Source organism: Mobula birostris, chromosome 1 (genome assembly GCF_030028105.1).
Source record: "Mobula birostris isolate sMobBir1 chromosome 1, sMobBir1.hap1, whole genome shotgun sequence".
Lineage (NCBI taxonomy): Eukaryota > Metazoa > Chordata > Chondrichthyes > Myliobatiformes > Myliobatidae > Mobula > Mobula birostris.
Window position 1 is genome coordinate 59759326 of NC_092370.1, and position 21843 is coordinate 59781168.

General features: G+C 41.8%; 1 protein-coding gene across 1 annotated transcript in view; it reads right to left on the reverse strand.

Moving 5' to 3' along the window:
- abhd3 (abhydrolase domain containing 3, phospholipase) overlaps positions 1 to 2740 on the reverse strand; it is an 88977-nt gene extending 86237 nt beyond the window's left edge. Inside the window, exon 1 of the mRNA XM_072261456.1 lies at positions 2579 to 2740. Coding sequence (XP_072117557.1) covers positions 2579 to 2740 — 162 coding nt within the window. The remainder of the gene's footprint in view (positions 1 to 2578) is intronic.
- Between the last annotated feature and the right edge of the window lie 19103 nt (positions 2741 to 21843).

A 21843-nucleotide genomic window follows, 5' to 3' on the forward strand; every position in this document is an offset into this window, starting at 1 on the left:
GCCAATTAACATAACCCCATTGTCTTACGTTTGGCTGATGCAGATGAGAACATATGGTGTCATGGTCATTTCACTTTGCAAAACGTAGCTTGAGCAGTAGCCTGTGCTCCATAGACAGTGGTATTTGTAAATTATGGCTTGCAATTTATATCAAGAACTTCAAATTGGTTCTTTCTTGAATTAATATCCGCTATATTCACATAGTTTTATAATTCCAGAATAATCCCTTATAGCTTGTACTACTAAGAAGGACAGGCTCATCTTAAGGGAAACCACCACCTGCATATTCTTCTTCTAGTTGTACATTATCCTGATTTGAATGTATATCACCAGGCTATTATTGTCACAGCTCCATATGTATTTTTCTCAGCAGCAATGCAGCTTCAACAGATGGACTACAGCAGTCTTCACAAGGGTATTTAGGACTGGTCAGTAAATATTGGCCTTCCAAAATTCCAAAGTATGAATAAATAAATTCTATGATATCAAAAGTTTAAAAACGCAAACACAAGGAAATCTGCAGATAATAGCATGAAATATTCCGTCTGGGTAGCCTCCAACCTGATGGCATGAAAGGATGAAGCCACACTCAGCTTGGAGGAACAACACCTTATATTCCGTCTGGGTAGCCTCCAACCTGATGGCATGAACATTGACTTCTCAAACTTCTGCTAATGCCTCACCTCCCCCTCGTACCCCAACTGTTACTTATTTATATATACACATTCTTTTTCTCTCTTTTTTTTTCTCCCTCTGTACCCCTCACTATATCCCTTGCCCATCCTCTGGTTCCCCCCCCCTCCCCCTTTTCTTTCTCTCTAGGCCTCCTGTACCATGATCCTCTCATATCCCTTTTGCCAATCAACTGTCCAGCTTTTGGCTCCATCCCTACCCTTCCTGTCTTCTTCTATCATTTCAGATCTCCCCCTTCCCATTCCCACTTTCAAATCTCTTGCTAGCTCTTCTTTCGGTTGGTCCTGACGAAGGGTCTCAGTCCGAAACGTCGACTGTACCTCTTCCTAAAGATGCTGCCTGGCCTGCTGCATTCACCAACAACTTTTATGTGCGTTGCTATGTCAAAAGTTAATTCTTTTGCTTTTTTTTTGGTTTAAATACCTGTTTTCTAAATCTGTGCTTTTCTAAGCAAAACTCCCTGCTAGGGAACAAAGCTGGAAAATTAGACAGAGTGGTCCTGTTTCCACCCACATTCCAAAGGTGCATAGTTAGCATTGTGAAATGTGGGTGTGCTACATTAGAGCCAGAAGTGTGGCCACACATGTGGGTGATCCAGCACAATCCTCGCTGATGTAATTTGATGCAAACAATGCATTTTGCTGCGACATACACAAAATGCAGAGGAACTCAGCAGGTCAGGTAGCATCCATGAAAATGCAGTTCGCTGTGTGATTTGACGTACATGTGACAAATAAAGCTAATTTTTCTTTCTTTCTTTCTTCCTTCCAGTATGGTATCATAGAAACCATTGAGCAACTACACACTAAACCAGCTGTGAAAGGAAGTCAATGTGGATTGTGTTTTGTATTTTGAAGATAAGGACTAATCAATTCTCTAAGTTTAATTTCTGGTTACACATTGTGGTTATTTATATTGAATTGGAATAAATTGCTCAACATGAAAATCACAGTTATTGGTGCTTTGCCCTCCTACACTTCTTCACGTGAGCTCTAATGAATTTATAAGCTTTAAGAGTAATTAATATGGTAGAATTTCTGCTAAACATTTTCCGGCACATGAAGAAGACTTGAACTAGCAGTAAAACAGACAGCAGTGATCATCTCTCTGCATACATGTACTTTTCAGTTATAAAAGTCAAAGAGAGATATCACTGAACAAATTTGCTCAAAACTTGTATCATTTGTTTAACTTCCCCAGTTCTAACCTTCCCTATAAGTCAGACTAGAGTTTTGCATGCAGAGCAGGAAATTCCTGAGATTAAGCTGGTTAGAACTTCCATCAAATGACAAAGGTGCCAGTTTAATTGATTTGAAGCAGGTCATGATTTTAGAAAATTTAGTTAAATTTATACTAATGGTTAAAGAGATGAAAAATGATGGAGAACAAAGGAATAGACATAATTATTGAGAGAATGAGACAGGATGAGTACAAGAAGAGATGAGACCGGACTGGCTGGCCCTGGATTCATGCCAAGCATAGGCGAGGGAACAGCGGAGTAAAATGGAGAGTATAATACCCATGGAAAAATAGAGCATGAGAGGAGATGACTGACCTTAGTACAGCTACCTGTTATGCAGGTATATCTGAAAGTGACAAATCTGAGCTGAAGCAGAGGTGGAAATGTGAGTAGAGATTTTCAAATAAGCAGATTTTTTACAGTAAAACCTATGTCTGCAGTTGAAAATTAATCACTTAATCACATTCCATACAGGGATTGATTTAGCAGCAACTCTTCCTGGCAAAGTAACAAACACAGCTTATAATATAGTTAATAGAAAAAATGAGGAGCGTTAAATGATTTGCTGCACCATTCTTTGTCTTTGAGGACATTATAGCAAGCAGATTTTATATATGGATTAAAATCAATAAACCACTTTCTTACCTTTGCAACTGTGCTCAGGTAATAACAGATATAAGCAGCACCGATTCCTAAAAAAAGAGACAAACCTATCCTTGAACTTGACAGATTGATTTTGACCTGATTTTCTAAATACACAGTCAGATCTCTGGTAAGTGAGTTCTCATTCCATGTCACCTCAATCATTGCTTAACAACTGGAATAGAATGAGGTCCGGCTACTTGCACTTCGCATCAGAGCATAAGAGATTGTAAAACCAGGTTCTTGTGTCCTTCAGCCCAACCCTCATTCACTAGCACAATCCTCTTTGCCTGCTATTTATAGATTTTAGGCTTTGCTCAGGCCTTTAAATGCCACCTGCTGGAGAAATAATATCATAATAACTGCAATCTTTTCAGCATTTCACAATGCTGCCGTTGCATTAATGTGCTTATTTTATTGTCAGGCAATGACACTTTTTGCATTTTTACAGACGATGGAGTTGTTGCTCATTAAATTCAGAGAAGAACAGATAAAATATGGGCTGCAATTTCCAGAAAAGCAGAGATGCCTTTTAGGACAAAAGTAGGTTGTGCATCCAATGCTATTTAGTCAGCCATTCTGAAAAGAGCCTTGGAGCAATCTTCCTTTCAATGTAGCTTATCTTCAAAGGTGGAGAAAATGTTGAAGCTCAGACTGAGAACTGATGATGGAGGAGGCATCACTAATGATTCTTATCATTATGTTACACTGTTCACAATTTTTTTTATTTGAGGGTGATTTTTTTTTTGTCCATCTTGGACCAAAATCTATGCCTTTTTAAACATTGTTACATCTGTGCACTTTTCCTGTATATAAAACTTTATTTTTGATTGCCATATTTTTGCCACATTGTCATTTCAGCTTTTTCCATTATATTTTGCACGTGGATATCAATATTTATTAAAGGTGTAATTGTCTGGCCACAATGTGTGATTGCAAAGTCTGACCACTGGGTGGCTTGGCCCAGCTGTTTGGTAAGATGCTTGTTCTTGAGAAATAGGTGTTTTGAATTTTTAACAACACGCACAAAAAACTGGAGAAACTCGAGCAAGTCAAGCATCATGAAGTCATGTTTTGGGTCGAGACCCTCAGCAAGACTGGATTGATTTAAATCAGCTTGCAGTTTTTAAAGGGGAGATGGTGGATTATTGTTGAAACCACTGGTAGAAATTATTCTGGAGATGACTGCAGATTGCTAGGAAGAGATGGCACAACATGGACAGAGTGGTCAGTTGCAGCAAAGCGACCTTGGCTAATGAGAAGGGGGAGAGATGACCTTTATCCAAGGAAGGTCACAGGGACCTGTTGATAGCAATGGAAATAGCAACAGTTTAATGCAAGAAGTACATCGCCAAGGACCTTAGAGCATTACAGTAAAATGTTCAGTGATTTCACACTCATGCTCAAGTTCCACACCTCATTAACTGCACCATTCATTTCAGATACGTTCCCACTGTTGTAGTTTGGCCAAGGGTGAGCTGAGACTGCTGAGCATGATGACATAGTCAAAAGCTAATGTCAATCAAGTCTCACCTTCTCTTCACCATGTACTAAATATGCAGATGATAAAGGCCTCTCTACCACTCCCCCCCATTCCTTCAACACTACTTTAAATATTTATTTTTTTCAATAAATCAAACAAAATGTTGCAGGATCTCAGCAGGCTAGGCAGCATCTACGGAAAAGAGTGCAGTCGATGTTTCACACCAGGAAATCTGCAGATGCTGGAATTTCAAGCAACACACATAAAAATTGCTGGTGAACACAGCAGGCCAGGCAGCATCTCTAGGATGAGGTACAGTCGACGCTTCTCCCCCTCCCCCTCCCACTTTCAAATCTCTTACCAGCTCTTCTTTCAGTTAGTCCTGACGAAGGGTCTCGGCCCAAAACGTCGACTGTACTTCTTCCTAGAGATACTGCCTGGCCTGCTGCGTTCACCAGCAACTTTTATGTGTGTTGCAGTCAATGTTTCGATGTTTTGATGTTTCGGTCCGAGACCCTCATCAGGACTGGAAAAAAATTATGAGAAATTAGAGCAAGAAGGTGGGGGGGGGGAGGGAAGGGAGGAAAAGGTACAAGGTGGTAGGGGATAGGTGAAGCGGGAGAGGGGGAAGGGTGAAGTAAAGAGCAGGGAAGTTGATTGGTGAAAGAAATAAAGTGTTGAAGAAGAGGGAATCTGATAGGAGAGGATAGAAGACCATGGAAGAAAGGGAAGGGAGAGGAGGACCAGATGGAGGTGATGGACAGGTAAAGGAGATAAGATGAGAGAGGGAAACAGGAATGGGGGAATAGTGAAGGGTCGGGGGGTCAATTACAGGAAGTTTGAGAAATTGATGTTCATGCCATCAGGTAGGAGGCTACCCAGATGGAATATAAGGTGTTGCTCCTCCAGCCTGCATGTGACCTCATTGCCGCAGTAGATGAGGCCATGGACTGACATATCAGAATAGTAACGGGAAATGGAACTGAAATGGGTGGCCCTCAGGAGATCCTTCGTGAAGCGGTCTTCATGTCTCACTGATATATAGGAGGCCACACTGGGAGCACCGGACACAGTCGAGACTCAGGTGAAGTGGTGCTTCACCTGGAAGGATTGTTTGGGGCCCTGAATGGTAGTGAGGGAGGAGGTGGAGGGGCAGGAATGCATTTGTTCCTCTTGCAAGATTAAGTACCTGCAGGGATATCTTTGGGGAGGAATGAATGGACAAGAGAGAGAGATCCCTGTGAAAAATGGAAAATGGGGCAGGGGTGGGGGGAGGGAAAGATGTGCTTGGTGGTGAGATCTTATTGGAGATGGCAGAAGTTACAGAGAATTATATGCTGGTCATGGAGGCTAGTTCAGTGGTAGGTGAGGACAAGTGAAGCCCTATCCCTGATGTGGTGGTGCGATGATGGGGTGAAGGCAGTCCTGCAGGAAATGGAAGAGATGCGGTTGAGGGCAGCATTGATAGTGGAGGAAGGGAAGCCCCTTTCTTTGAAGAAGGAGGAGATCTCAATAGTTCTGAAATGAAAAGCCTCATCCTGAGAGCAGATGCAGTGGAGACAGAGGAATTGAGAGAAGGGGATGGCATTTTCACAAATGACAGGGTGGGAAGAGGTATTGTCTAAGTATCTGTGAGAATCAGTGGGTTTGTAAACGATATCAGTAGATAAGCTGTCTCCAGAGATAGAGCTAGGGAGATTGAGAAAGGGGAGGAAGATGTTGGAAATGGGCCAGATAAATTTGAGGGCAGGGCAAAAGTTGGAGGCAAAGCTGATGAAGTCGATAAGCTCAGCATGGGTGCAGGAAGCAGCACCAATGCAGTCGTCGATGTAGTGTAGGAAAAGTTGGGTAGTGATACCAGTCTAGGCTTGGAACATAGACTGTTCTACATAACCGACAAAAAGGCAGGCATAATGGGGACCCACGCGAGTGCCCATAGCTATGCTTTTGGTTTAAAGGAAGCAGAAAGAGAAATTATTGACTTTGAGGACCAGTTCCGCCAGATAGAGGAAAGTGGTGGTGGAGGGGAACAAGTTGTTTATTGTCTATAAAGAAGCTGAGAACCTTAAGGCCCTCCTGATGAGGGTTCAAGGTGTGTAGGGACTGGGGAAAATGAGATGACTGGAGCCAGGGAACTTGAAGTCATTCAAAAGATCCAGAATGTGCGAAGTGTCATGGATGCAGGTAGGAATGGACTGAACCGGGGGGATAAAACAAAGTTGGGGTGTACGAATATAAGTTCAGAGGGGCAGGAACAAGCAGAAACAATGGGTCTACCTGGACAGGCAGGTTTATGGATCTTGGGTAGGAGGTAGAAATGGGAGATGCAGGGTGAGAGAACTATGAGGTTGGTGACAGTGGATGGGAGATCCCCAGAGTTAATAAGGTCAGTGATGTTGCAGTTAGATGGCCATTGAGTGGAAGGAGAGCAAGTGTAACAGTATATCATCCACTGAGCTGACAGTCAAAGCCACTAATTCAGATGCACTCTTTGCATATTGTGGAACTTCTCTTCAAGGAAGGGTCTGCATATGGTGAGTTCACTGAACAGATGGTAGAGCTAATAGCAGCCCCTTTAATGGCCAGAGGGCTCATATGTAGTAGAATCCAAACAGTTTTGAGCAGAAAGTTTGGAACTTGGTCATCTCTCTTTTCAGCAAGGAAGTAATGGATAACTTCAGATTCAATCGTTCAAACTATCCAACGGCTAATATCTCAGCTCTCATTGCAACAGGAGCAGAAGCCATCCAACAAATAAAGGGAGAAATAGAGTTAACATTTCAGATTAATGGGAAGGGACTGCGAGAGACAGATGTGGAAGAATGTTTCTTCAGTACATTGCTTTTAGATCACAGACCTTCCTACACAATCCCAAGAGGTGCTACAATAGTCTTTCCACTTCCTCCCTTGCTACTGTTCCATAGCTCGAATAATTTTTCCAAACAATGCTGTGACTTAGTTGCACTTCTTCAAGAGTGGGATACTACATTTGCAAGGAGACCACATCAGCAAGATTTGGCCCAGTGTATATTTTAAAGATATGTTTCATTGCAGGATTAATATTATCCATGACGCTACTTTCTGTTGAAGTAATCTTATGGTTTATTTTCATCTGGGAAAATAGATGAGGCTTTAGTTTGGTGTAACATATTATGGACTATATTATTTATACTTATAATTATGTACAGCATTATGTAATATATTTAGTAAATTATTTGTACAGTTTGTCCTTTTGGACATTTGTTGTTTCTCAATCTGTCTATGTATAATTTTCATAAAATTGTGTTGTATTTTTTTTGTGCTGTAAATGCCTTCAAGAAAATGATACTCAAGGTAGTTTATGGTGGCATATAGGTACTTTGTTAATAAATTTACTTTGATACTGCACCAGCATCAGAACAATACTTCCTCAGTACTGCACTGAATTGTTGACTTAGACTTGTGCTCAGGTTTCTGAAGCAGAACTAGAATCATCAGAAATCTTTTTCAGTGTTTTCTCAACATCCCACCTTTAACTCATCTGTGGGTTTGCTTGTGATCCCAGTTTGCATTCATCATCTTTTATTTTTGGATCTTGCTGTAAAACTGTCATTGTTTTATTTTCCTTCCACATCTGATATTTGTTACCTAAAAATTTAGCCGACTGTATCTGAATTGCTTCTTTAATATTCGGTGTTCTTGGTTGCCACTGAAACTTCCACAATGAAGGTCAAAACACTGTAGATGCTTGAAATCTGAAATGAAAGCAGACAATGCTGGAAAAACTCAGTAGGTCAGAGAGCAGCTACAGAAGGAGATGCAGTTATTCTCCCAGGTCAGTCTCAGAACTGAAATATTATGTTTCTCATTCCATTGATGCAGCTGGAAATTTCTTCAAGAAGATCTGTACTGTCAAGCAGACCTTTTCTCCTCAATTACTCTGAAGTCTTTAAAATGAGTGTCTCACTTGGCATTTTTATAACATTCTCATATTTGTCATATGTCAGCTCTAATGACTTTCAAATATAGTCATAAAGCCAAAGAAAAAGTTTGGATTTCTGCAGCAAAGTGTTAGCACCCCATGATGGACTAAATTGCCTCCTTCTGTGCTTAATTTTTCAATTTTGTATTTTATGCTAAATTGACAAATGGAAGTGAGAGACAATAACTTATTTGTCTGACATCAATCTATTGCTCAACCCAGTATTTAAATACATAAAGCACCTTCAAAGAAGTCCAATGTTCACAACAACGTTGTAAAACTAACATCTACCTATTAACAATTTGATCCTTCTTGCCCTGTTTGCTCGAATTTGTGATGCACTGAGGCTGTGGCCTGCAACTAGCAGACTTCTGGATCAGCTGCGGTGATACCTGGCTTTGCGAACTGAAGTGCTGAGTGTTCTTTGCTTGCTTTAATTGTTTGCATGATTTGTTTTTTTCTCTCTCTCCGCACACTGGGTGTTTGACTGTCTTCTTTCGTTGTTCATGTGCTCTGTTGGGGTAATATTGACACCTGTAAGGAGATGAATCTCAAGGTTGTATAAAGTTTACATACTTTGATAATAAAAAGTACTTTGAACTTTATAGAGAACAACAGAAAAATTAGCTGCAAGTGGAAACTTCTTGTGGTCTCTTTCACTACATCACTTTCAGAATATAAGGACATTTCTGGTTCCAAAGTATACTCACCTATTCTGAAACACTGATTATGCTCTCTATTGTTGTGTTGTTCCTCTTGCTTCTCTTGTCTACTAGACATAGTAGTACTAGGCTCTCGCTTCATCAAATCCAAGAGCATTTTGACACACGTACTCAGGTTTCCATTTCTGTTCTGAAACTACATACAGTGTGTACTCTCAGAGTGAAATTTGATGTACAGACATGTAGACCCTGCCCCCACCTTCTAACTCTGACTACTCAACTTTTTCTCTCCAGTCCTGATGAAGGGTTTTGGCCCAAAACGTCGACTATACTCTTTTCCATAGATGCTGCCTGGCCTACTGAGTTCCTCCAACATTTTGTGTGTGTTGCCCGGATTTCCAGCATCTGCAGATTTTCTCTCGTTTAAGAAATGTAGCATTCCCATTTGGGTGTATCTTGGCTTTCATAAGTTGAATATTGTTGAACTAACCATGGGATATTTGTTTAGGTGATGTGGAATTGCATTATTTTATTTATTTTTTGATAGCCAGTCCTGGCTTACTAGCTTGTATCCTTGACTTGGACAGTCAGAAGTGGGAGCTCTGCTTCACTTTTACTACTGCCAACACAGTCCTGTCACGCTGATCTTTTCCCCAAATAGGTGCAAAGGAAAGCAGATGATCCCTTGAAATTCAGTGAATCAATTAGCCAATGCTGTTACATTCCTACTCACATCTTACTAATACGTAAGCACTCTATTTTCTTCCATATTTAAAAAAAGTTCACTTGACCTTTAACAGTGAAATGTTCTCTATGATCCATTTAGGTCCCCATGTTCATCACTGAGCTCAGGCCATTTGCTGTTCTATTCAATAGGCCTCATGTTACTTGCTTGTCTGAGTAAGTGATTGTTTTGTTTTTAAACAACTGTTGATAGATGTCTGTTAAGACCACAGGTGCTTTATGTCTTTAGTCATTGGCTTGAACACTGCCTCAATGTTAACAACTCCTCTTCAGGTCATTCTTCCCTTATCCAGAATATGCAACAGAGCTAGGCCCCAAGTTGCTAACACTTTGGCCTTCACTGTTGATGAGCGTACTCTACCACCATTTCCGTCACCTGAACATATCAAGTATCAGCTTACGATTCAGACCTTTGTCACTGAGCAGCCTCCTTTGAGTTAGCAGATCTAGAATTCTATAAGAAATGCCACCATGTACCATCCTCTGCAAACTACTTTACTCTTGTGTTTAATCAGTCGCAATTCTGTGACAAGACCCATAAAAGTTTCATTTAGACGCTGATCCCAGCTCTTAAGAATTGTAGAGCTGGGTTTCGACATTTATTCATGTTCTGGCATGCTTAGCAACTCTTCAACTGACTTGAGAATGATTATTTATTTATTTAGAGATTTAGTATCGGGTAGACCCTTCCAGCTCCTTGAGCCATGCTGCCCCAGCAACCCCCAATACAACCCCAGCCTAATCACAGGACAATTTACAGTGACCAATTAATCTACGAAATGGTTTGTATTTGGACTGTGGAAGGAAACGGGAACACCCAGAGAAAATCCGGATTCCTTATAGCCGACGTTGGAATTGAACTCTGAGCTCTGATACCCTGTTCTGTAATAGCATCGCAGTAACCACTATGCTACGTGGCACCCCTGATTTATGCTACCATAATTGAATCCTGATTAAAATTTCTCAGCTTGTAGATCTAAGGACTTACAAATGAGTGCAGAATGGACTCTTCCGCTCTGTCTGTACATGGCAACCCTTGCCCTTGTTGGAAACCACTGTTCTTTAAAAAATAATACTCTTTATAAGAGTTGTACTTTTTAACAAACTCATGTATTTTTCACAGTATGTGGTGGTTCATCCCCACTCACTGGCAGAAGTGGTTTACCACTAGCTAAGCTAGTGGTTTACCTCCGCCCTGGTCTTCTGCCTGTTCTGGACCCTTTCACTGCCAACTGCCAACGGGACATTAACTGTCTAGACTTTAACACTCTTCTCTCCTATTTCAACCTCACTGCTTCTGAATGCTCGGCTCTCCGTTCCCTCTGCATTAATCCTAACCACACCATCAAACCCGCAGATAAGGGGGGTGCTGGAGTAGTCTAGCGTACTGACCTCTGCCTTGCTGAGGCCCAGCACCAACTCTCACACACCTCCTCTTACTTATCCCTCGAACAGGGCCCCACTAAGGAGCACCAGGCCATTGTCTCCCACACCATCACCAATCTTATCAACTCTGGGGATCTCCCATCCAGCACTACCAACCTGATAGTTCCCGCACCCCACACCTCCCGTTTCTACCTCTTACCTAAAATCCACAAACCTACTTGTCAAGGTAGACCCATTTTTTCAGCTTGTTTCTGCCCCACTGAACTCATATCGGCATAGCTTGACTCTGTTTTATCCCACCGGTTCAGTCCCTTTCTACCTACATCTTTGACACCTCACACACTCTTGATCTTTTCAAGGAATTCAGGTTCCCTGGCCCCCATCATCTTATTTTTACTATGGATGTCCAGTCCCTATACACCTCCATCCCCCACCAGGAAGGCCTCAAAGTTCTCCATTTCTTTCTGGACACCGGACACAACTAGTTCCCCTCCACCACCACTCCTCAGCCTAGTGGAACTTGTCCTCACTCTAAATAATTTCTCCTTTGGCTCCTCCCACTTCCTTCAAACAAAAGGGGTAGCCGTGGGCACTCACATGGGTCTCAGCCATGCTCCAAGCCCACACTGGTGACCGTCCTGCACTTTTCCTATGCTACATCAACGACTACATTGGCGCTGCTTCCTGCATCCGTGTTGCACTTGTCGATTTCATCCACCCTGCCCTCAAATTCACCTGGACAATTTCCGATACCTCCCTCCCCTTTCTCGATCTCTCTGTCTCTATCTCTGGAGGCAGCTTATCCACTGATATCTATTATAAACCCACAAACTCTCACAGCTACCTGGACTATACCTCTCCCCCCACTCCCAGTTACTTGTAAACACACCATCCCCTCCTCCATCTCTGCCGCACCTGCTCTCAGGATGGGGCTTTTCTGGAACGAAGGAGATATCTTCCTTTTCAAAGAAAGGGGCTTCCATTCATCCACCATTAACACTGCCCTCAACTGCATCTCTTCCATTTCACACATGTCTGCTGTCACTCCATCCTCCCACCACCCTACCAGGGATAGGGTTCCTCTTGTTCTCACTTACCACCCCACCAGCCTCCGCGTCCAGCACATAATTCTCCAAAACTTCTGCCAACTCCAACTGGATCCCACCACCAAACACATCTTTCCCTCAACCCCACTGCCTGCTTTCTGCAGGAATTGCTCCCTACACGACCCTCTTGTCCATTTGTCCCTCCCCACTGATCTCCCTCCTGGCACTTATCCTTGCAAGCGGAACAAGTGCTACATCTGCCCCTACACCTTCTCCCTTACTACCATTCATGGCCCCAAACAGTCCTTCCAGGTGAGGCAACACCTCACCTGTGAGTCTGTTGGGGTCATATACTGTGTTTGGTGCTCCTGGTGTGGCCTCCTGTATATCGGTGAGACATGACATAGATTGGGAGACCACTTCGCCGAGCATCTATGCTCCATCTGCCAGAACAAGCGGGATCTCTAAGTGGCCACCCATTTTAATTCCACTTCCCATTCCCATTCCCATTCCAATATGTCCATCCATGGCCTCCTCCACTGTCATGATAATGCCACACTTAGGTTGGAGGAACAATACCTTATACTCCGTTTGAGTAGCCTCCAACCTGATGGCATGAACGTTGTTTTTTCAAACTTCCAGTAATGTCTTGCTCACCCCCCCTTCACCATTTCCAATCTCCTTTTCCCTCTCTCATGTTATCTCCTTGCCCGCCCACCTGCCCATCGCCTCCCTCTGGTGTTCCCCCTGCCTTTTTTCCTTCTTCCATGGCCTTCTGTCTCTTTCACCAATCAACTTCAAAGCTCTTTGCTTCATCCCTCCCCCTCTAAGTTTCACCTATCACCTGGTGTTTCTCTTTCCCCTCCCCCACCTTTCAAATCTACTCCTCAGCTTTTTTTCTCCAGTCCTGCTGAAGGGTTTCGGCCCAAAATGTCGGCTGTCCATAGATGCTGCCTGGCCTGCTGAGTTCCTCCAGCCTTTTGTGTATGTTGCTTGGATTTCCAACACTTGCAGATTTTCTCTTGTTTGTGGTTTACCACCATCCTCATTTTTCATTGCATTAGTATTAGCACATACCCACGTGATGTAATTGTTTTAATAATGCAGCCTTTTAACTAATTCATTCCTATCTAAGAAATTTCTCTTTTCTTATCTATAAAAGTGATAGGTTTTTCAGAGGTGCCATCCTGGCTTTTATTGGCTTCTTTACTCCTTTGTCTTACATCCCTTAGCATCGTTTCTCAGCTGTTTATTGAGATTGTTTTGTATTTTTATGTTTGTTTAAGCTGAAATCTTAGAATTAAGGCATCCTTGACTTCTGGAAGAACATTAAGGATCAGAAAGTAAACAGAGATCCAACATCCACTTTTCCCTCCCTACAGATTTCCCTCTTGGCACTTATTCTGCCAGTGTGACAAATGCTGCACATGCCCTTACACCTCCTCCCTCACCACCATTCAGGGCCCCAAACCATCCTTTCAGGGGAGGTGACACTTCAGCTGCAAATCTGTTACGTCATCTAATGTATACTTTATACTTTATTGTTGCCAAACAATTGATACTAGAACATACAATCATCACAGCGATATTTGATTCCACGCTTCCCGCTCCCTGGATTACAAATATTAAATATTAAAAATTAGTAAATATAAAAATTTAAATTATAAATCATAAATAGAAAATAGGAAAATGGAAAGTAAGGTAGTGCAAAAAAACCGAGAGGCAGGTCCGGGTATTTGGAGGGTATGGCCCAGATCTGGGTCAGGAACCGTTCAGCAGTCTTATCACAGTTGGAAAGAAGCTGTTCCCAAATCTGGTCCTCTCTACGTCAATGAAACCCAACACAGATGGAACCACTTTGTCAAGTACCTTTTCTTTGTCCTTTGTAACAGGTAGGATCTCCCAGTGCCTGTCCATTTCAATTCAACTTCTCATTCTGACTTGTCTGCCCATGGCCTCCTCTAATACCATGAGGGAGGCCAAACTCAGGTTGGAGGAGCAAAACCACATAGTTTCCAACTTGATGTTATGAATATTGATTTCTCCAACTTCTGGTAATTTCTCCCCCTTCCCACTTTCTCACATTTCCAGTCCCCATTCTGATTACCCTTTCACCCCTTCTCCTAATCTGTCCATCACCTCCCTTTAGTCCCCCTTCTTCTTCTATTTCTTCTGTGGTCTACTGTCCTCTCTCATTAGATCCCTTCATCCTCAGCCTTCTATCTCTTCTACCTATCATTCCTAGCTTCTTACTTCAAACCCGTCACCCACCCACACACCTTCCCTCTCACCTGCTCTTACCTATCACCTGCCAGCTTGTAACCCGTCACCCACCCACATACCTTCCCTCTCACCTGGTCTTGCCTACCACCTGCCAGCTTGTAACCCGTCACCCACCCACCCACCTTTCCTCTCACCTGGTCTCGCCTACCACCTGCCAACTTGTAACCCGTCACCCATCCACACACCTTCCTTCTCAACTGCTCTCACCTATCACCTGCCAGCTTGTAACCCGTCACCCACCCACATACCTTCCCTCTCACCTGCTCTCACCTACCAACTGCCAGCTTGTAACCTGTCACCCACCCACACACCTTCCCTCTCACTTGCTCTCATCTACCACCTGCCAGCTTGTAACCTGTCACCCACCCACACACCTTCCCTCTCACCTGGTCTCGCCTACCACCTGCCAGTTTGTACTTGTTCTCCTTCCCCCACCTCCTTACTCTGACTTCTGTCCCCTTCCTTTCCAGTTCCAATTATCAGAATTGGCCCAAAATGGCGAATGTTTATTCTACCTATTCATTCTACATTAAGGCAACCTAGAATACAAATCATGGTCACTTTGTCAGGGACAACTGACACAGGGACAAAAGACTAAACTATTGAAATTCTCTTTGGTTTCAATAAACCAATTTGTTCCTCAACCCCAGAGAAATGATTCAAAATCTCATGTAAGTCAAATACATGATAGTGAAAACATAAACCTTGGTCATGCATGATCAGTAAATGAGTTGCACAATGAAAACTCTTCATCTCTGCTCCTTTGCATTATAACTCCTAAAAAAAACATAAACACAAGAGATTCTGCAGATGCTGGAAGTGCTGAGTTCTGATGAAAGGGCTTAGCCTGAAACATTGGCTGCTTATTCCTTTCTATAGGTGCTGCTGGACCTGTTGAGTTCCTCCTGCATTCTGTACGTGCAACTCCTAAATGTACCCAGGTTAGTCCACATCACCAATGATTTCAATAATAACCAACAGTGAATCTAATATTCAGTTGAAATGATAGAAAATATAGAGTCATCATATTCTGCAACTACATGCTTTCCATGGTGTCATCATTATTTCTACACTAATCACTACAGTATATTGATAATAATAAGATTCAGTGATGGGATATACAAAAGGATCTACCTAATACAATGGGATTATCACACTCCCAGATACTCATATCCTTTTGACCACAGATGTCTCTCCTCTTCCTCCTAAACCCACTCCCAACCCAGTTCATTCTCCCAATTTTTGATTTTGTCAATCACCTTTACCTCGTAGCTTGTCTTCTTAGACCATTTCATGCCTCTGCAAATGGATGGAAATGAGATCTAACTCAACATCAAGGCTGCCTTGCATGTCATGACTTAGACGCAGGAATGCTACCCAAATTCCTATTTCCTTTCTCAAGAAATATGTCACTGGTTGGGGTCACTAAATACCCTATGTTCTGTCACCAGTGTGTTATACACCACCTCTGATGTTCATTGTGTTGTGGAAAAAATTGGGGGCGGTGTTCAATTTTAGTGACCCCAGCCCCAGATTTATCTTTTCACTTTTCATATATTTGCATAATTTCTTCCCAAATAATTATCTAAATTAAATAAAAATCATTGCAGAATACTTAAAAAGTTTTGGTAGAATAAATGATTAATAAAATCTGCCCTGCATGCCACTGTAGAACAGGGCAGGTGAGCACAATTAATATTTAAGGAACATTCTTAAATGAAATGACAGAAATAGAGGAAGAAAGGTTTAGGATGGAAATCTGAGAACTTGATGGAAGTTGGCTGTAGATGTAACTGACAATGGTGAACTTTTTTTAAGTCATCAATGCTGAAGGCTATAGAAATGGAGAAGCTGAGAGATCTAGAAGGATCATACTGTAGGTCTTCAACACATTCGAGAGAGCATGTTGTGACTATAAAAGTCCTAAAAGCAAGAATGAGAGCTTCAAAACTGTGGTATTGATGAAGTGGTAGTTAATGCAAGTTGGAAATCATGGGCATGAGTCCAGGAGCATAATAACATGGATATAGCAAAGTTTTAGATAAGCACTGATGAATGGTAGAAAATAGACACAAAAATAGTCAGGATTATTGGAAGGATGGATGAGGGTTTTTAGGAGCAGTTGAGCTAAGATATGAGGAGTCCAGTCAATGTGAAAATAGAACTCTTAAGAAATTAAGTGAATATATGATGGAGGAGGTGGACAGAGTGATCTGCTGTGCTACAGCTGCAGATGAAGCTACTTCACCTTTGTCACACTTTTGATGAAGATAGTTTAGGTACTGTGGTAAAGGTGGAAGACACTTAAGAGAGATTTAATCATAAAATTGTGGAAAAGAGGGGCATCAATTGGCAAGATGACAATAATATCTAGGGCTTTTCAAAGAAGGATGAAAATAGACATAGAAACATAGAAAACCTACAGCACAAAACAGGCCCTTCGGCCCACAAAGCTGTGCCGAACGTGTCCTTACCTTAGAAATTACCTATGGTTACCCATAGCCCTCTATTTTTCTAAGCTCTATGTACCTATCCAGGAGTCTCTTAAAAGACCCTATTGTATCTACCTCCACCACCGTCACCGGCAGCCCATTCCACGCACTCACCACTCTCTGCGTAAAAAAATACTTATCCCTGACATCTCCTCTGTACCTACTTCCAAGCACCTTAAAACTGTGCCCTCTCATGTTAGCCATTTCAGCCCTAGGAAAAAGTCTCTGACTATCCACATGATCAATGCCTTTCATCATCTTATACAACTCTATCAGGTCACCTCTCATCCTCCATCGCTCCAAGGAAAAAAGGCCAAGTTCTCTCAAACTATTCTCATAAGGCATGCTCCCCAATTCAGGCAATGTCCTTGTAAATCTCCTCTGCACCCTTTCTATAGTTTCCACATCCTTCCTGTAGTGAGATGACCAGAACTGAGCACAGTACTCCAAGCGGGGTCTGACCAGGGTCCTATATAGCTGCAACATTAGCTCTCAGCTCCTAAACTCAATCTCATGATTGATGAAGGCCAATGCACCATACGCCTTCTTAACCATAGAGTCAACCTGCGCAGCAGCTTTGAGTGTCCTATAGACTCAGACCCCAAGATCCCTCTGATCCTCCACACTGCCAAGAGACTTACCATTAATACTATACTGTGCCATCATATTTGACCTATTAAAATGAACAACCTCACACTTATCTGGGTTGAACTCCATCTGCCACTTCTCAGCCCAGCTTTGCATCCTATCAATGTCCTGCTGTAACCTCTGACAGCCCTCCACACTATCCACACACCTCCAACCTTTGTGTCATCAGTAAATTTACTAACCTATCCCTCCACTTCCTCATCCAGGTCATTTATAAAAATCATGGAGTAGGGGTCCCAGAACAGATCCCTGAGGCACACCACTGGTCACCGACCTCCATGCAGAGTATGACCTGTCTACAACCACTCTTTGCTCTCTGTGGCAAGCCAATTCTAGATCCACAAAGCAATGCCCCCTTGGTTCCCATGCCTCGTTACTTTATCAGTAATCCTGGCATGGAGTACCTTATCAAATGCTTTGCTGAAATCCATATACACTACATCTACTGCTCTACCTTCATCAACATGTTTAGTCACATCCTTAAAAAATTCAATCAGGCTCGTAAGGCACGACCTGCCTTTGACAAAGCCATGTTGACTGTTCTTAATCAAATTATGACTCTCCAAATGTTCATAAATCCTGCCTCTCAGGATCTTCTCCATCAACTTACCAACCACTGAAGTAAGACTCACTGGTCTATAATTTCCTGGGCTACTTCTACACCCTTTCTTGAATAATGGAACAACATTTGCAACACTCTAATCCTCCAGAACCTCTCCCGTCCCCATTGGTGATGCAAAGATCATCGCTAGAAGCTCAGTAATCTCCTCCCTTGCCTCTCACAGTAGCCTGGGGTACATTGTTACATGCTCGAGGAGATCTGTTTTTTTTGTGAAAATGATGTAATGGTCTTTTGGAAGTCACCTGATGTGATTTTCCCGCCGATGTGAGGTCACGTGATGACATGTGCCCCATGACTATATAAGGGTCGACTCAGGTGACACAGTGGGTTTTTGAGTTTGTAGATTTCAGGTAGAACGTGTTGTGCCTCCGTTTCTGTTGCGTGTTTGTTTTTTGTGATACAGTTTCATTTTTAAAACAGAAGGTGCGTTCTCTTACAAGATACTGTATTTGAACTGGAAATTTGTGGCTGGAAGTGCCAAGTTACTCAATTCCGACAGTTTTGAAGGGAGAGTGAAGAATTCATCGAAGTGAAGAGTCGAGAGAAGTCGGCATCGTTTGGCAGTTTAATAAAGAATCGACCTTATTGAGTCTTCGTTGGAGAGAACCTGCATTGAGATAACTCTTGCAATAGTGCAATGAGTTCATGCACAAAGGCTGTCTCTCTCTAAAAGGAATTTAAGGTCAGTCGATTTAAACTGTTTATTTTCAGCATCGGGAATCCTGTGGACAGAACCGGCAGTAAAGGTGCGTCGGTGAAGAAATCTTTCTCCAGAGAAGTCTCTCCCAATTGAATGTGTAAAACTGTTGGACATTCGAAATTATCGCTTTAGGAACTATATCTGAATGTATCGCTTTAAGAACTGTTTTCGCATTTAACGCTTTAAGAATCAGAGCCGAGTGGAGTTGATGAATGGCTGCGTACCTGTTTAACCTCTGGTTAAAGTTTTCCTTTGTGTTTTTTTTCCCTTATCGCTTATACGTGTTTAATAAATGTTTGGTTGTTTTCATAAAACCTGTCTCGGTTAATATTCATTGTTGCCGGTTACATAACAACATCTCATCCGGTCCCGGTGACTTATTCAACTTGATGCTTTCCAAAAGCTCCTGCACATCCTCTTCCTTAATATCTACATGCTCAAGTTTCTCAGTCCCCTTTACAATCGCCAAGGTCCTTTTCTGCAGTGAATACTGAAGCAAAGTATTCATTAAGTACCTCTGCTGTCTCCTCCGGTTCCATACACATTTTTCCACTGTCACACTTGATTGGTCCTATTCTGTCATTTCTTATCCTCTTGCTCTTCATATACTTACAGAATGCTTTGGGGTTTTCCTGAATCATGTCCTCCAAGGCCACCTCATGGCTCTTTCTGACTCTCCTAATTTCATTCTTAAGCTCCTTCCTGCTAGCCTTATAATCTTTTAGATCTCTCTCATTTCCTTGTTTTTTGAAACTTTCATGAGCTCTTCTTTTCTTCTTGACTGGATTTTCAACAGCCTTTGTACACCACGGTTCCTGTACCCTACCATACTTTCCCTGCCTCATTGGAACGTACCTATGCAGAACTCCATGCAAATATTCGCTGAACATTTGCCACATTTCTTCCATATGTTTTCTTGAGAACATCTGTTTCCAATTGGCTGGCCATTCATAAGGACAGAAGGATGAAAGGAGATAGAACAGATTGAGGAGGGGTGGAGGAACAGATTCCACTCACAAATACAAAATATCAAATTTAATTGCTTATGGAAACTACACTGCTCATCAGCTCATGTAATGTTGTGATAGCATTAATGTTTTGAAGTGGAGAGATGAAGTGAGAGGAGGCTCATATGGTGCATGAACAGATGTTGAGCTGAATAAATTACTTCTGTGTATAATATTTTATTTAATTCAATATCAATGGCAACTAAAACTTCGGTTATTTAATATTTGAACCAATCAATACAGATTCGGTCGTAATTAACTTTTTACTTCATAATTTGTTGTGGGTTAGTTTTAGTTTTTTGTCAGTACTACAGATTATTTTGACAGTAATCTTCTACCCATTCACCATGCTCATGGAAAGCAAACATAGTAATAAAAAATGAATTATTTATGAATTCATTTATTATAAATGAAGTAGCCACTTTGTTTAAAAAATTGGCATATGAGAGTTGATGAGGGCAATGAATTACCTAATTCTATTAATTTTGTTAACTTCACTTACTTTAAGGTTCCTTAAGGTTGTCATAGCCAGGGCAGATAGTGGGGATAAACTCCCACTAACTATTAAATGCTCCCAAAAGCATGCATCTCAAATATCCTCTGACAACCAAGTTCAGTACCTGGCCTTCACATGTGGCTTAGCTCTTAAGCCTGGTGGAACTATTTCTACTGACAGGAAAAGGGGCAAAGGCGTGTTCTTGTACCTTAAAATCAGTTGCTTCAGGCAGATGGGGGGTCGACAGTCATGGTTGGCGGCTCATGTAGGAGAAGGAGAACTCTGATCTCAAATCTCCGCTGCCTTGTGACTATATTCACTCTTGGGGAAGGCTTTGGGATTAAAGCCAGAGGAAAATTCTGGAGCTGGAGTCCTTAAGGCAGACTTATCTTGAGTTCAACGCTGACTGGCAACTCCTGCGAAGCTGTTGGTGCCAAACTGTATCAGTCTCTGCTGTTCCTTTGGATTCATCAGCTGCATAGAGAGGGGGAGCCTGCTGCCTGGCTAACAGCTTGCTATCGTACCGCCCTGGCTCGCATATCATGTAGACAGCTAGCATATAATATCCATGGTCATCCCCAACCAATGGAGGGGCACACTTACTTTACCTAAACTTAACTGTAGTAATGTTCTATTTGTCAAGTAACAACAGAACCTTCTTTTTGTTTAATTTGAGCTTGGTTTTCTTTCTAATATACCTTCCTTGATTGAATTAATGAGCTGGTGTTCACTTAGGTCTGGGACATGTTAATGTGGATTAAGATAACCAAATCTTTGATTGTTCCTTCTCCGTAGGAATCTGTTGTTGCGTTGTCAGCTTCCTACTCAAATAGCACTGGACAACAAAGATTTTGCTTCCTGAATACTTTTAGGTGTATCTTATGAATTTTGGGCTACTGATCATGAAAATCACCGCAAAATTTCCCTATCATGCACCATTTTTTGAAATCACTTATGTTTATTATTTCAATTCATAATTCAAGTCAATTAAAATGTTGCCTACAATGTAAATGGAAAATTTCCTATCTTGTCCAGGCATGCTTGGGCATGCTTAGGCGGTGTGGCTGCTGCATGGCAGGACAGGTGTTAGCAATAATTATTGGGTTCATGACTGTAAGGATGGAATTTGCTATCACCAGGCACAAAAATTTCTATGAAGGATTTTCATATCTGAGACAGATGCTTCCCAGAATAACTGATGCCAAGATTAAGGAAAGCATTTTTGTTGGTCCACAAATCAAACAAGTCATCAATGATGGGCAATTTGAAAAATTTCTAGTGGGACCAGAGAAAATCACATGGAAGGCATTGAAGGAAGTTGAAGTTTTTCTTGGCATCTGCAGAGCACCAAACTACTGGTTGAAAGCATGCTTCAAGCATACAAAACCATGAAATGCAACATGTCACTAAAGATTCATTTTCTGCATTCCCATTTAGACTTCTTCCCTGCAAATCTTGGTGCTGTTAGTGACAAGCATGGTGAAAGGTTTCACCAGGACATTGCGGTCATGGAGAAAAGATACCAGGGCAACTGGAATCCATAAATGCTGGTGAATTATTGTTGGACACTTAAGCAAGAAGCCTCAGACACTGAGTACAAATGAAAATCATTAACAAAATATTTTTAACTTTAGTTGAATTATTGCAAAGCATTAGCACCATTATGCAATTAAACACATTATATTCAATAAAAGTTAATTTGTTGTTTCTCCAAATTCCTACGTGATACAAATAGTCT